Source organism: Carlito syrichta, unplaced genomic scaffold (assembly GCF_000164805.1).
Source record: "Carlito syrichta isolate Samal-C Ts95f unplaced genomic scaffold, Tarsius_syrichta-2.0.1 Scaffold303056, whole genome shotgun sequence".
NCBI lineage: Eukaryota > Metazoa > Chordata > Mammalia > Primates > Tarsiidae > Carlito > Carlito syrichta.
Window position 1 is genome coordinate 103,921 of NW_007247152.1, and position 12,551 is coordinate 116,471.

The 12,551-nt window shown below is 36.4% G+C and overlaps 1 protein-coding gene across 1 annotated transcript; it reads right to left on the minus strand.

Moving 5' to 3' along the window:
- Window positions 1-4,255: 4,255 nt before the first annotated feature.
- LOC103259894 (olfactory receptor 6C2-like) lies at window positions 4,256-5,194 on the minus strand. Its single transcript, XM_008057552.1, has one exon. It carries the CDS (start codon window positions 5,192-5,194, stop codon window positions 4,256-4,258), a length of 939 nt encoding a protein of 312 aa, XP_008055743.1.
- Window positions 5,195-12,551: the final 7,357 nt, after the last annotated feature.

Below are 12,551 nucleotides of genomic sequence, written 5' to 3' on the forward strand. Positions count from 1 at the left end.
TTTAGTGAGGTCCCACTTGTCTATCTTGTCTCTTATGCCATGCCAGTCTTTAAAACAACTTGTAATAGAAAGTAGCATTCAGTGACACCTGGTGGGTCAAAATCTATTTTGAGGTAGACTGGAGGTAATTGTTTTTGATTTATAATAAACATAAATGTAATAGAATTAATTTACTTTAAAAATTAATATTCAGTAGTATATTTGCCGGGAGCCGCAATCACTAGTAAAAGTAAGGTAAAAGGGACCTGAAAACAGGAAAAACGCCGGCTGGGAGCAAGGCCCCAGTAAGATGCGGCCATGACGGAGGTAAAGCCCCATGGTTCCTGTTGACGGACCTTCCCTAACTTTGAAGGATTGCGTGCATAGGCTTGAGACTATTCCCTCTTTAATTGAGATAATAGATGTGCAAATGGATGATGGCATTTGACAGCAAAAATTATACATAGGCATAATGGAGGTGAGATTGCAGCAAAAAGGGTGCCCCTTAGAATGTGCAAGGATGTGGAATTAGTAATAAACCTATATATAAAAATGTAAAAAGGGTGCATCAGCAAAAAATCTCCCCCCTGAAGGGACAAGGGAATGCAAATTTTGCAACCTTTAGCTAAAAAGGAAAAACAAGTACTTCCTCACACCCTTTATAAGTAACAACATTGACAGTTGTGATTGATGAGGGAGTGAGAAACTGAGACAGAGTATCTCCACAAACAGGTGCTTTTGGGAAAAACAAGTCACAGACATGCCTTTTGATTTAAGAAATATTATAGTTTAATTAGAAAGAAGGTTAAAATTAAAGTAAGGATTAGAATTAAATAGATAGCAGTTATAATTAAAAGATAAATGTTTATTATAGATGTAGGTATTAGTTAAATATAAGGAATAGGAAATAATTAAGTTTTAAGGTAAACTTAAAATTATATACACTTAATGTAGGTTTAAAATTAAATATATTTAGGATTAGAAGTAAGATTAGTTTCATATATAAGTGTAGATTTAGACATGTTTCGTTTAGAAATATAAAATGTAAAATAGGTGATAAGAAAATAGCAAGTAATATAGATAAGGCAATTAGAATTAAGAAAGTTAAATTTTTAAATTAATAGTATTAAGAATTCGTCGTAGGTAAGATAAGGGTGGTTATATAAAGGAAAAAGCAAGTCAATATATTGCCACTAAAAGTATGTATAAGGGTAGAATTAAGAAAATAGATTAGTAAAGGAAAAGAAAGAGAATAGCAAAGGGAAGAGATTCAGGTGACCTAGGGGTCACAGGTCGTGGCTGATAAATTGGCAGCTGGTATTTTGTTACACCACCTGGCAGCAGGAAGAAACAAAATGAAACTTGTAAAGGTCAACTTCACCATAAACAAAAGAAAAAAACATGATGTAAACATTTAATGTGTAACATGGGATACATTTTGTGGGTAGAGGGGTCAGTAAAAAACTATATAAGCTTGTAAGAATTGAATAAAAATTGGCAGAGTCTTGAGTTCTCCCCAGGAAGTGGATTCCTGTCATCTTCGTCTTTTCTTTTTCGCCGCTTCCCGATTCTCCCCAGTCAGGCCCTGACTCTCTTGTTGGAGCTGGACTTTAGCATTGATTAACTTCTTTTGCTACTACCAGCAATGCTGAAATGAATGAATTACAGAAATATTGATTCACACATTTGCAAGGATACTTATTGAATAAATCCCCCAAATGAAATTTCTTTCTTTCTTTCTTTTTTTTTTTTTTTGAGTCAGAGTCTCACTCTGTCACTCAGGCTGGAGTACGATGGCCACTGAGGCCTCCACATCCTATGCTCAGGTGATCCTTCCACCTCCAACCTCCCAAATATCTGGGACTACAGTCAAGCGCCACTATGCCTGGCTTAATTGTTTTGATTTTTTGTAGAGACAAGGTCTTGCTCTGTTTCCCAGGCTTGTCTCAAACTCTTGAGCTCAAGCAGTTCTCCTGCCTTAGCCTCCCAAAGTGCTGGAATTCAGATGTGAGTCACCGCTCCTGGCTTCAAAATGGAACTCCTTGGTTAAAGGGTTAAAAGACTAGATTTTAAATGCATTCGAATTTTGATAGCTATTGTGAAATTGAGTTTTGTAGGTTTACGTCGATTTATATTCCTACAAACATTTTCAGAGTATCAGTTTCCCCAGTGCTCTGACAATAAATTGTACTATTGAACTACTGGATGTGTTTTAAATATGACAGGAGAAAATTGGTGATTCAGTGATGTTACACCGTGTATCTTGTTATTAAGAAGTTTGACTAAGCCGGGCTTGGTGGCTCAGCCTGTAATCCCGTGCTTTGGGAGGTCGAGGTGAGTGGATTGCCTGAGCCTGCAGGTTCGAGACCCACCTGGGCAACTTGGCAAGACCTCATCTCTACAATAATTCAAAAAATTAGCCAGGTGTGGTAACGCGTGCCTGTAGTTCCAGCTACTTGGAAGTCTGAGACGGAAGGATCGCCGGAGTCCCAGCAGGTCGAGGCTGCGGTGGCCAGGAGCGGCCACTGTACTCCAGTCAGGGCAACAGAGTGAAACAACTCAAAAAAAAAAAAAAAAAAGAAGAAGTTTGACTATATGTCTAGGTATTTAGGAATTATTTTTCTTTCATTTTATTTGGATCATCTTTTCATATTGTCTCTGAATTATTTTCAATAGAGTAGTGACATTTCCTTATAAATTTCTCAGAGCATTTAAAAAATAATCTCATTTGGGGGTACATGGGCAGGTTTGTTACATGGGTAAGTTGTATGATGGTGAGGTTTGGGCTGCTATTGAACCTATCACCCAAATAGTGAACATGGTATCCTAAAGGTAGTTTTTTAAACCTTACCCTTCTCCCTCCCTCCTCTCTTTAGAGTTTCTAGTGTCTGCTGTCTTCATCTTTATGTTGGAACATTTTAGAACTTCAGAATATAGTTTTTTAATCTCTAATTTTAATTGAAAATATTTACCCCAGTTTGTCATTTTTTTCTGTCCTTGGCTTATTTATTTATTGCTACACAGAGGTTTAAAAAAAAAAAAAGTTTAAAAAATATATTCAAACCTATCAATCTTTTTCATGAACATTTCTGAATTTTGAGTCAGGTACCTTTCAGTTAGGCCTGACTTGTGCTTGTGCAAAGTACAGTGGGCCATGGTTGGGTGTGAAGCCATTGTTGATAAAGGAAATTGGTACATGGAAACAATGGAATATTACTCTGTCATAAAAAGGAAATCCCATTTGCAACAGCATCGATGAAACTGGAGGGCATCATGTAAGTGAAATAAGCCAGGCACAGAAAGATAAATATCAAAGTTCTCAACTCATATGTAAAAGTTAAAAAAAAAATTGAACTCATGAAGACAGAGAGCAGAAAGAGGGTTCCCAGAGACTCAGAAGTGTAGTGGGGTGGGGGATAAAAAGGATTAGTTAATGAGTACAAATATCCAGTTAGATTAGAAGGAATGAAATCTAGTGTTCGATAGCAAAATAGGGCAACTATAGTTGATAATAATGTATTGTATGCTTCAAAATAATGAAAAGAGTAGAATTGGAATGTTCCTAACATGAAGAAATGATAAATGCTTGAGGTGATGGATAACCCAGTTACCCAGATTTGATCATTACATATTGTATGCTTGTATCAACTATCACATGTACCCCATAGACATGTGCAACTATTATGTATCCATAACAACAAAAAATTAAAGAAAAGTAAATCTAAGCAAGCTTCCTCAAGAAAAAACAGAAGAAAATTAAAGCATGTGTCTCACAGTGACATGAAAACAATCCGAATGTTCATCAACTAGTGAATGAATAAACAAAATATAGTATATCCATGTAATGAAATACTAGTTGCAGTAAAAGGAAATGAACAACTCATAAATGCTACAACATGAATGAACATTTAAAAAAAAGTGTTAAAAGAAGGAAGCCAGACACAAAATACTACATATTACATCTTTCCATTTACATGAGATGATCTGAAAAGGCAAGTTTATACAGAAACAGAAAACCAAACAATGGTTGCCTGGAGCTAGTGGGTGGCAGTGGTGGTGACATTCAAATGTTCTTGAGGAAAACATTTGGGGTGATGGAAGTGTTCTACAGCTGTATCATGTGGTGATTTCACAACTCTATTATTTTATTCTGTTTTATTGAACAGCACACTTACAATCGGTGAACTTTACAATAGTGAAATTATAGCTCAGTAAGATTTAAAAAATGAGTCTAGAGAGTCCCTTTACATCTTAACTTTTTGTATTCACTAGTCCTTTAGTTCTTTGAGATAGATGCAATCTTTTTGATCATGTCTTTGAAAGCTTGTATCACTTGCTTGTTTCTCAGAGTGTAAATGAAGGGATTCATAACGGGGGCAACTGAAGTTGTGAGCAATGACACCATCTTATTCATGGCAACCCCTTCTTTTGCACGTGGTTTAATATAGATAAAGATGCAGCTTCCATATGTGATAGAAACCACAATTATATGGGAAGAACAGGTGGAAAAAGCCTTTTTTCTTTGCTGAGCAGATGGGAATCTTAGAATAGTCCTAATGATATAGGTATAGGACATAATCACACACACCAAGGTGAAAATGAGCGTTAACACTGCCAGGACCAAGACAAACCGTTCTATAAACTGTGTATCAGAGCAGGTGATCTTCAGGATTGGGGCAGCATCACAGCCAAAGTGATCTATGACATTGGAGTCACAAAACTCGAGATCAAAGCCCATAATATAGGGTGGAAGAACAATGATCAGTGCTAATACATAGCAGCCAATAAGGAACTTGATGCAGACTCTGTTGTTCATGATGGTCGTGTAATGCAAGGGTTTGCAGATGGCTACATAACGGTCGTAGGACATGGCTGTCAGGAGAAAAAACTCAGTCACACCCAGGACAACAACAAAAAATAACTGAGTGGCACAAGGATTATAGGTCACTGTATTGTCTCCAGTGGCAAGAGTATATAGATATCTGGGAATACAGACAGTGGTAAAAGAGACTTCTAAGAAAGAAAAATTTCGCAGGAAGAAGTACATAGGAGTTTTAAGGTGGGGATCTACAAAGGTGAGGGTGATGATGGTCAGGTTTCCAATGACACTCAGCAGGTAGGTGATGAACAGAAAGACAAAAAGCAGAATTTGTAGATTTGGGTCATCTGTTAGTCCCACCAGGATGTATGTTGTTAACACTGTGTAATTTTTCATCACTGACCTCTGACTTCATGTTCTGTAGGTAAAAGCAGGATAGAAATTGAATATGAGTGGGGCTCAAAAGAATTATTAGTGGGAGTAGAATGAAAGTGCTAGGTTAGCCAACATTATTTTATTTGATAATGACTCGTGCTACTCTGAAATTATATAGTAGTATGACCAGAAGTCTGGTGTTAAAAATTCTGATCATTATCTATATGATAAGTTTATGGTATAGGAAGTCCTAGATCAAACAATCAAAAACCCCCAAAACAAACATAAAAACAAAAACAAAGACATTACTCCAAATCATATAATGGCATCAGAGGAGAAGCATTACACATTGGTTTGGGGTATATACTGTACTCAGGAGTTTGACTATCTGGGCCCAAATTATGATTAATTCAGCATTTTAGGCAAATTATTAACCTCTGTGCCTCAATTTCTGCATATGCAAACTGTGGAGAATAATTGAACTTATCTTGTATTGCTGTGAAAGGAACAATTGAGTTAACACATTTAAAACATCTAGAAAATGATCTTAGTAAGCATTATATAAGAGCTTGCTATTATTACTACATACAAGGTTTTAGAATTAATGGTAATAATCCTTCTGGTTATAAATGCTGCATATCTTCTCTCAGTGGAATGTAAATGGAGTTGGTTATAAAGATGTGAAGTTTCTAAAGTTTTTCCTTTCGGTCTCTCTCTTTTTTTCAACTTCACAGTCAAATATACTCATTTAAAATAACTGCTACCTTTCTGCTCTCTTTGTTAATTGAAGGATGTCATTCTCCTGCCTCAATTCCTTCAGTGGCTTCCTTTTGTACTTGAAATAAGATCCAAACTTCCACCCTTGACCTCCAAATTCCCACTTGATCTGGCTCCTACGTTCCTCTCCAACCTCGGCTTTTTCCCTTAGTCAACGTGTCCCAGTTATAGTGTCCTTTTTCAGTTCCTCCAACTTCACTTATTGTAATTCTTTGTAACTTTTTAGATCTCACTATAACTGTGATCTCCGCAGAGAGGTCTCACCTGGCAGTGTTTTCCAAAACAAATCTTCCGCAAACTCTGGTCTTTTAGTAAGACCCTCTGATCTTCTTAAAGCATTCCTTTTTTCTTTGTATTTATGAGTATGTACATTCTTTTTAACTTGTTAACTTTTGTCTGCTTACTAGACTGCAAGGCCCATGAGGACACAGGCCATGTTTATTCTGCTCACTGCTCTCAATCACTACCTAGCAAAGTGTTTGGGATTCTAGAAGTTAAATACATGCTTGTGAATAAGTACAATCAAGCATTTTGCATATAAAAACCAATTGACTGATTACGCTTTATCTGAAATACATTTATTTGGAAAGCTTGCATCAGTCATTCATTTTGGTTCAGTCACTCATCTCTAGTAAGGTTTCTAAAGTGACTGAAGCTATTTTTGACAGCACTAAGGTAAATAAATTATTTCTGGGAGGGAGTTCTCTCAGCTGACACCAGGTCTCTTTGGCTGGGTATAAGAGGATGTCAGATTTATAATTTTTATGTTATTATGAATTAAAGTGCAGAATTGTTTTGTGATAATGGGAGACTATGATACTGAATTTCATGGGGCTCATTTCAGCCGTTGACCCCCATACCTCTAGTTCTCCTCTATGAGGTTGGTTGAGGCTGCTGGAAAGTTAATTCCTGGATATGTGGAGGGCAATTTCCTGGGTCATTTTGTAAATCGTGGTGGTGGAAGTCTGGGACTTTGGAATCAGTCAGATTGGGGTGAACACGATGATCCTACAGTACTCTACTTTCCTTCAGTTTCATCATCCATAAAATGCCAATATTATCATCCCCCTCCCTGAATTGCAGGGAAGACTACACACAAAGCTCTTAGTATAATTTTAGGCACATTATCAATATTCTGTAAAGACTGGATATTTTCACTTGAACGGGAGTTGTTCCTGCCGTGGTACTTGTTATCCTCCCCTCCTGAGTTAAGCAAAGTTGGGTTCCCTTTCTACTCTTTCCCTCCCTGAAACCACAGTTTTGCCCTGTTTCAATATCTCTCAGGACTTCCATAAAGTTTTCTACTCACTTTGATATTAAATTAAAAATTATAAGGACTTTCTGAATTTCATAAATATTACTTCCTTGACAACTTTACTATTTATTGATAAGAGTTTTTACTAGCTGTGATACATTATGTGTTTCCTTCTTTCCAAATCTTTTTAGTATTTGTCATTTAGTCTTTGCAATGTGTTGAATAGCAGTCTGAAAAATGTATTAAGTAATCTGCCTCTCCTTGGATTCACTCAACTGCATCCAGTCTCCATATTTTCTCCTGTGCTGCTCTGTGCCATGACCTTTCAAAACACGGTGCCAATTCAGAATACTTCATTCACATGGTCCTACTAATTTAGTCACCTCTTCCACACTTTGTTTGTGATTCCCTGTCTCTTTCTTTATTAAAAACAAAACACAACAAAACAACTCAGCCTTGGTGGAGACCAGTCCTCCTTACTTAAAATATTATCTATAAATTATGAACAAAGCAATTCAATCATGAATGTAATCAATATCATGAACTATTTTGTTCAATACCCTAATTCTGGAATTGAAAATGAATGCGTGTAAGTTATTAGTGGCAGGAAATTAAATTTACGTCTCTTGAATTCTAATTACATACTTTCTTTACTACATAAATGTAGGAAAAAAAGTTTTAGGAATATGTTTCTGATCATATTTTCTTATTCTAATGTGTTCTCTGGCTTCCAGTGGTAGCTAGTCCACTATTTCTGTCCCTTAGTTTCTAAAACTTTCCTAGAAAACTTAATAAGTGAGTAATTAACTTAATAAAAATAATAAAAAATAAGGACAACCAGTTAACTAGTGAATGTGTCTTATTCAGAAAGCTGCTCTTAGCTAGATTTCTCATTGTAAATTTAGAAAACGGATCAATACTAAGCTTTCCAAAGCTGACTGTGATGTTAAGCTATTGATTCTAGAAATATTTTGTTTTCAATCAAAAACCACATTTTTAATGATAAAATTTCATCAGATAAGAGATGCTTCTGTCTTAGAAAAACTATTTTTCTCCCTTCAAATCCATTGACAAATCTCACTAGCACAACAGCTAACATGTCTAGAACATTTACTATGAGCCAGATAACTGTGCTAAATGCTTTACATGGCTTATTTTGGCTAATCCTCACAACTTTCTGAGGTGTGCGGTATTATAATTCACATTTTGCAGATGAGTAAAGTGAGGTAACCTAAAACTTACACCCGTCTAAAATATCCTCCATCTAGAGTATGGCAAAGCAGGGATATGAAAACAGGCAACTTGACTCCAAAGACTTAGTTCGAAATGTTTCAGAATACTTTCTTTCACCTGTCTACTTCACTCATTTTAAACTTTTCATGACTGGCCAATGGTGAGGACACGAGTATCTGCCTACTCTTGTTTCCCCTATTTTCTGCATAGATAATCAATCTTTTTTTTTTTTTTTTTTTTTTTTTAGGAAAGAGTTTTTATTTTTTTAAACAAAGCAAACTATTAAGTCTTCTTATGTGTTCCATTTCCATATATTTTCTTTAAAAAAATTTTTTTTAAAGATAATCAATCTTTTATATAGTGCCACCTCTGCCTGCCTGAGCAAAGGATCTGTCAGCTAACTACGTGTACCTGAATTAGGGCCATTAACTGACAGATGATGGTTCTTGAACTATCTGTAATTAATCACATCATAGCTACTCAAATGTTTTTAATTTGGACTTAACTGTTTTCTGGGCTCCTGATTTCTCCCATCAATTAAATGGAACAGGATCTTCCCAGAAGACTCCAATTAGTATTTCAAGAATGGTTTTCACTTGGTTGTCAGAAAATATTTCTCACAAATAGCCTTGAAGTGTGTTTCCCTGAGTCTGGGAAAATATGACTTTTTCATCCTAGCGAGGAATGGATTGTGCCCCAGTGTGGGTTTCCAGATATTACAGGCAAGTTGGACATGCCTCTGGCTCCTGTTAACTATTAGTTGATACCATGCCAGGTAATGGAGAATTCTTTGTCAATATCTAATTTTTCTCCATACCATGACCTTACCCGAAAAAGTCATTAATAAACTCTTGCACAATAAGATATATATGTACCAACTTAATGTTCATGAAAGAATAGTCTAGTGGGGGCAATGCATGGTAAATATGAAGCTCACTAAAGAGGGTTACTGCTTAATTTGAAGATTCAAACTGTGTAGTGGAAAACATTGGGAGAAACATTTTTCTAAGGATTGAGGAGATAAGGTTTTCTCATAACCTCTCATAGGTGACTGTTCCCTCTGTCAATCATCTGTTTTTTTTTGCAAACTTCTCCCTTCCGTGATCATTATTCAAAGGTCATATCACCTGTCACAGAACTAAGTCAAATTTCAGAATTGTCTTATTTTTCCTGAGAAATATTGATGAAACATTATTATTTAGTTTTATTCTTTTAGTTTCTAGATGGTGAATATCTGTCATAACAAACTCAATCATGCTTACCTCTCTGATGGTCCTTCATGGCTTCTGATTGTAATTTTAATCACAAAGGTTCTTAGTGCAACCCAAAGCTGAACAGGAATGGATGACTGGAAGCAAGTAAGTGTAGACTTAACCACATTCTTTTTCTGTACCCCCACAATAGTATTCACAAAAATTCTGTGAGTGAGAAAATTCTCCTCAGTAACCAATGTCCATTAATTCCCAGTCATTTTTTCTCTTTTGAACAACAACAACAAAAAACAAATCCCAAATATATAGTTCCACTCTATTAGTTGAAAATTTTTTCATGCATTCTGGTTAGCTGAGAATATAGAAATACTGTAGAAATTGATGGGAATTTTGTTCAGTTTGGAAAGTTAATATTCTAACCTTTAGTGGAGTGGCGGTCTCCCACTAAATTTTACAAGAACAGCAATAGTTATATCTATTCAGTTTGCAACACGTGTGGAAGGATCAACTGACTGAACAAACAGAAGATTCTCTTGGGCTTTCACATTTAAAAGTCACTAATTAATCTACAGTATAACAAACTCTTTCAAATAAAAGCTTTAAACATGTATCAAGGGGAAGAGAGTCCTTGGAGACAGGAAGACGCAACAATAGGTATGAGCAAAACAATAGGAGTCAGATGACAAGTCAGAAGATTTGATTCTCTTCACATTGCCTAGGAATATTTCAGTTGAACTCAGGGGAGAAAGTTCTCAGAATTCAAAGCCAGATTTAAATGAAGTCCTAACACCCCATGTCACAGCAGAAGCCGCTCCCCCTAGCTCTCTATTCTAAGCATCTTCTCTTCTGGTGACCATTTTCTATATGAGACTTCACAAATAATTAGTTGAATTTGTGCTGTTTTTCCATGTTTTAACTTAAGCATCAAGGTTGGTTCCTATCCAACCCCAAACAAATATTGATGTAAATAGTGCAAGATAATTTTATGCATACATTGTTTTTCATTTATTTAATCAATAACATTTTATAGAATATCTTCTTAATACAGTACAGTATTATATATTTGATTGAGGCAGGATAAATGTGGGACTATCCAATGTGGCATAAAACATAGTTAATGTTTAAGCTAGATAACTAACAAGCTCTTCTTTGGTTTAGTTCTGTGCTAAGTATTCTATATACGTTGTCACATGTAAAATTTAGGACAACTCTTGTGGGTAGGTTTTATGACCATACCCATTTTATAGATAAAAAATTGAGTTAAAAAAGAGAGGTTATATAATTGACTAGTATTTTATTGAGGATTTTTAATTTAATTTAATTTATTTATTATAAAGATGTGGGGTTCAATTTAGGGTTAGGTTTACAAAAGTTGATTATGCAGGTACCCTTATTGATGAGGTATGCCCTTCTCTCCCCTAGCAGTTTCCCTTAAGTGCCAACCCCATCCCCTTTTCCTGATAGTTTCCCACTACTGCCAATTCCTTTCTTATAGTGTAATAATAGTTCAAGGTCCGCTTATGAGTGAGAACATATGGTACTCTGTTCTTTGTTTCTGTGATAGATCACTGAGTATGATCGACTCCAAATCCATCCAAGTTGCTGCGAAGTCCTTATGTTTGTCTTTCTTTATGACTGCATAATATTCCATTGTGTATATTGGGCAGCCTACAGACACATGAAAAAGTGCTCAGCCTCACTCATCATCAGAGAAATGCAAGTCAAAACCACATTGAGATACCACCTAACCCCAGCAAGAATGGCCATCATTAATAAAGCAAACAACAACAGATGCTGGCCAGGATGCGGAGAAAAAAGGAATGCTTCTACACTGCTGGTGGGAATGCAAACTAGTGCAACCTCTCTGGAAGACAGTGGAGATTTCTGAAAGAACTAGAAATTGACCTTCCATATGACCCAGCAATTCCCTTATTGGGAATATACCTGGAGGAACTCAAATCATTCTACAAAAAGGATATCTGCACATGTATGTTTGGTGCGGCTCTATTCACAATAGCAAAAACAGGGAACCAACCATGTTGCCCATCGAAGCTGGACTGGATATTTTTTATTTTAAAGACGTGGCATACAATTCAGGCTTAGGCATACAAGTGTTCATTATGCAGGTACCCTTGTTGATGAGGTGTGCCCCTCCCTCCCCTAGCAATTTCCCTCAACTGCCAATCCCACCCCCCCATGCTGGCAGTTTCCCACTACTGCCAATCCCTGTCTTATATTATAATTGCTCAATGTCCACTTATGAGTGAGAACATACGGTACTCTGATCTTTGTTTCTGTGATATATCACTGAGTATGATCAACTCTAAATCTATCCAAGTTGCTGCGAAGTCCCTATGTTTGTCCTTCTTTATGGCTGCATAATATTCCATTGTGTATATGTACCACATTTTCTTTATCCAGTCCAGCTTCGATGGGCAGCATGGTTGATTCCATATTTTTGCTATTGTGAATAGAGCTGCGACAAACATGTGTGCAGTTATCTTTTTGTAGAATGATTTGAGTTCCCGGGTATATTCCCAATAGGGGAATTGCTGGGTCATATGGAAGGTCAATTTCTAGTTCTTTCAGAAATCGCCACACTGTCTTCCAAAGAGACTGTACTAGTTTTCATTCCCACCAGCAGCAGCGTAGAAGCGTTCCTTTTTCTCCACATCCTTGCCAGCATCTGTTGTTGTTTGTTTGATTAATGATGGCCATTCTTACTGGGGTTAAGTGATATCTCAGTGTGGTTTTGATTTGCATTTCTCTGATGATGAGTGAGGTTGAGGACTTTTCCATGTGTCTGTTGTCTGCCCACATATCTTCTTTTGAGAAGTGTCTATTCATGTCTTTTGCCCACTTTTTAATGGGGCTGTTTGTTTTTTTCCTTTCAGCACATTTG

Excerpts from the sequence above, each read along its gene's own strand:
- LOC103259894 (XM_008057552.1), bottom strand. The coding sequence starts at position 5,194 with ATGAAAAATTACACAGTGTTAACAACATACATCCTGGTGGGACTAACA.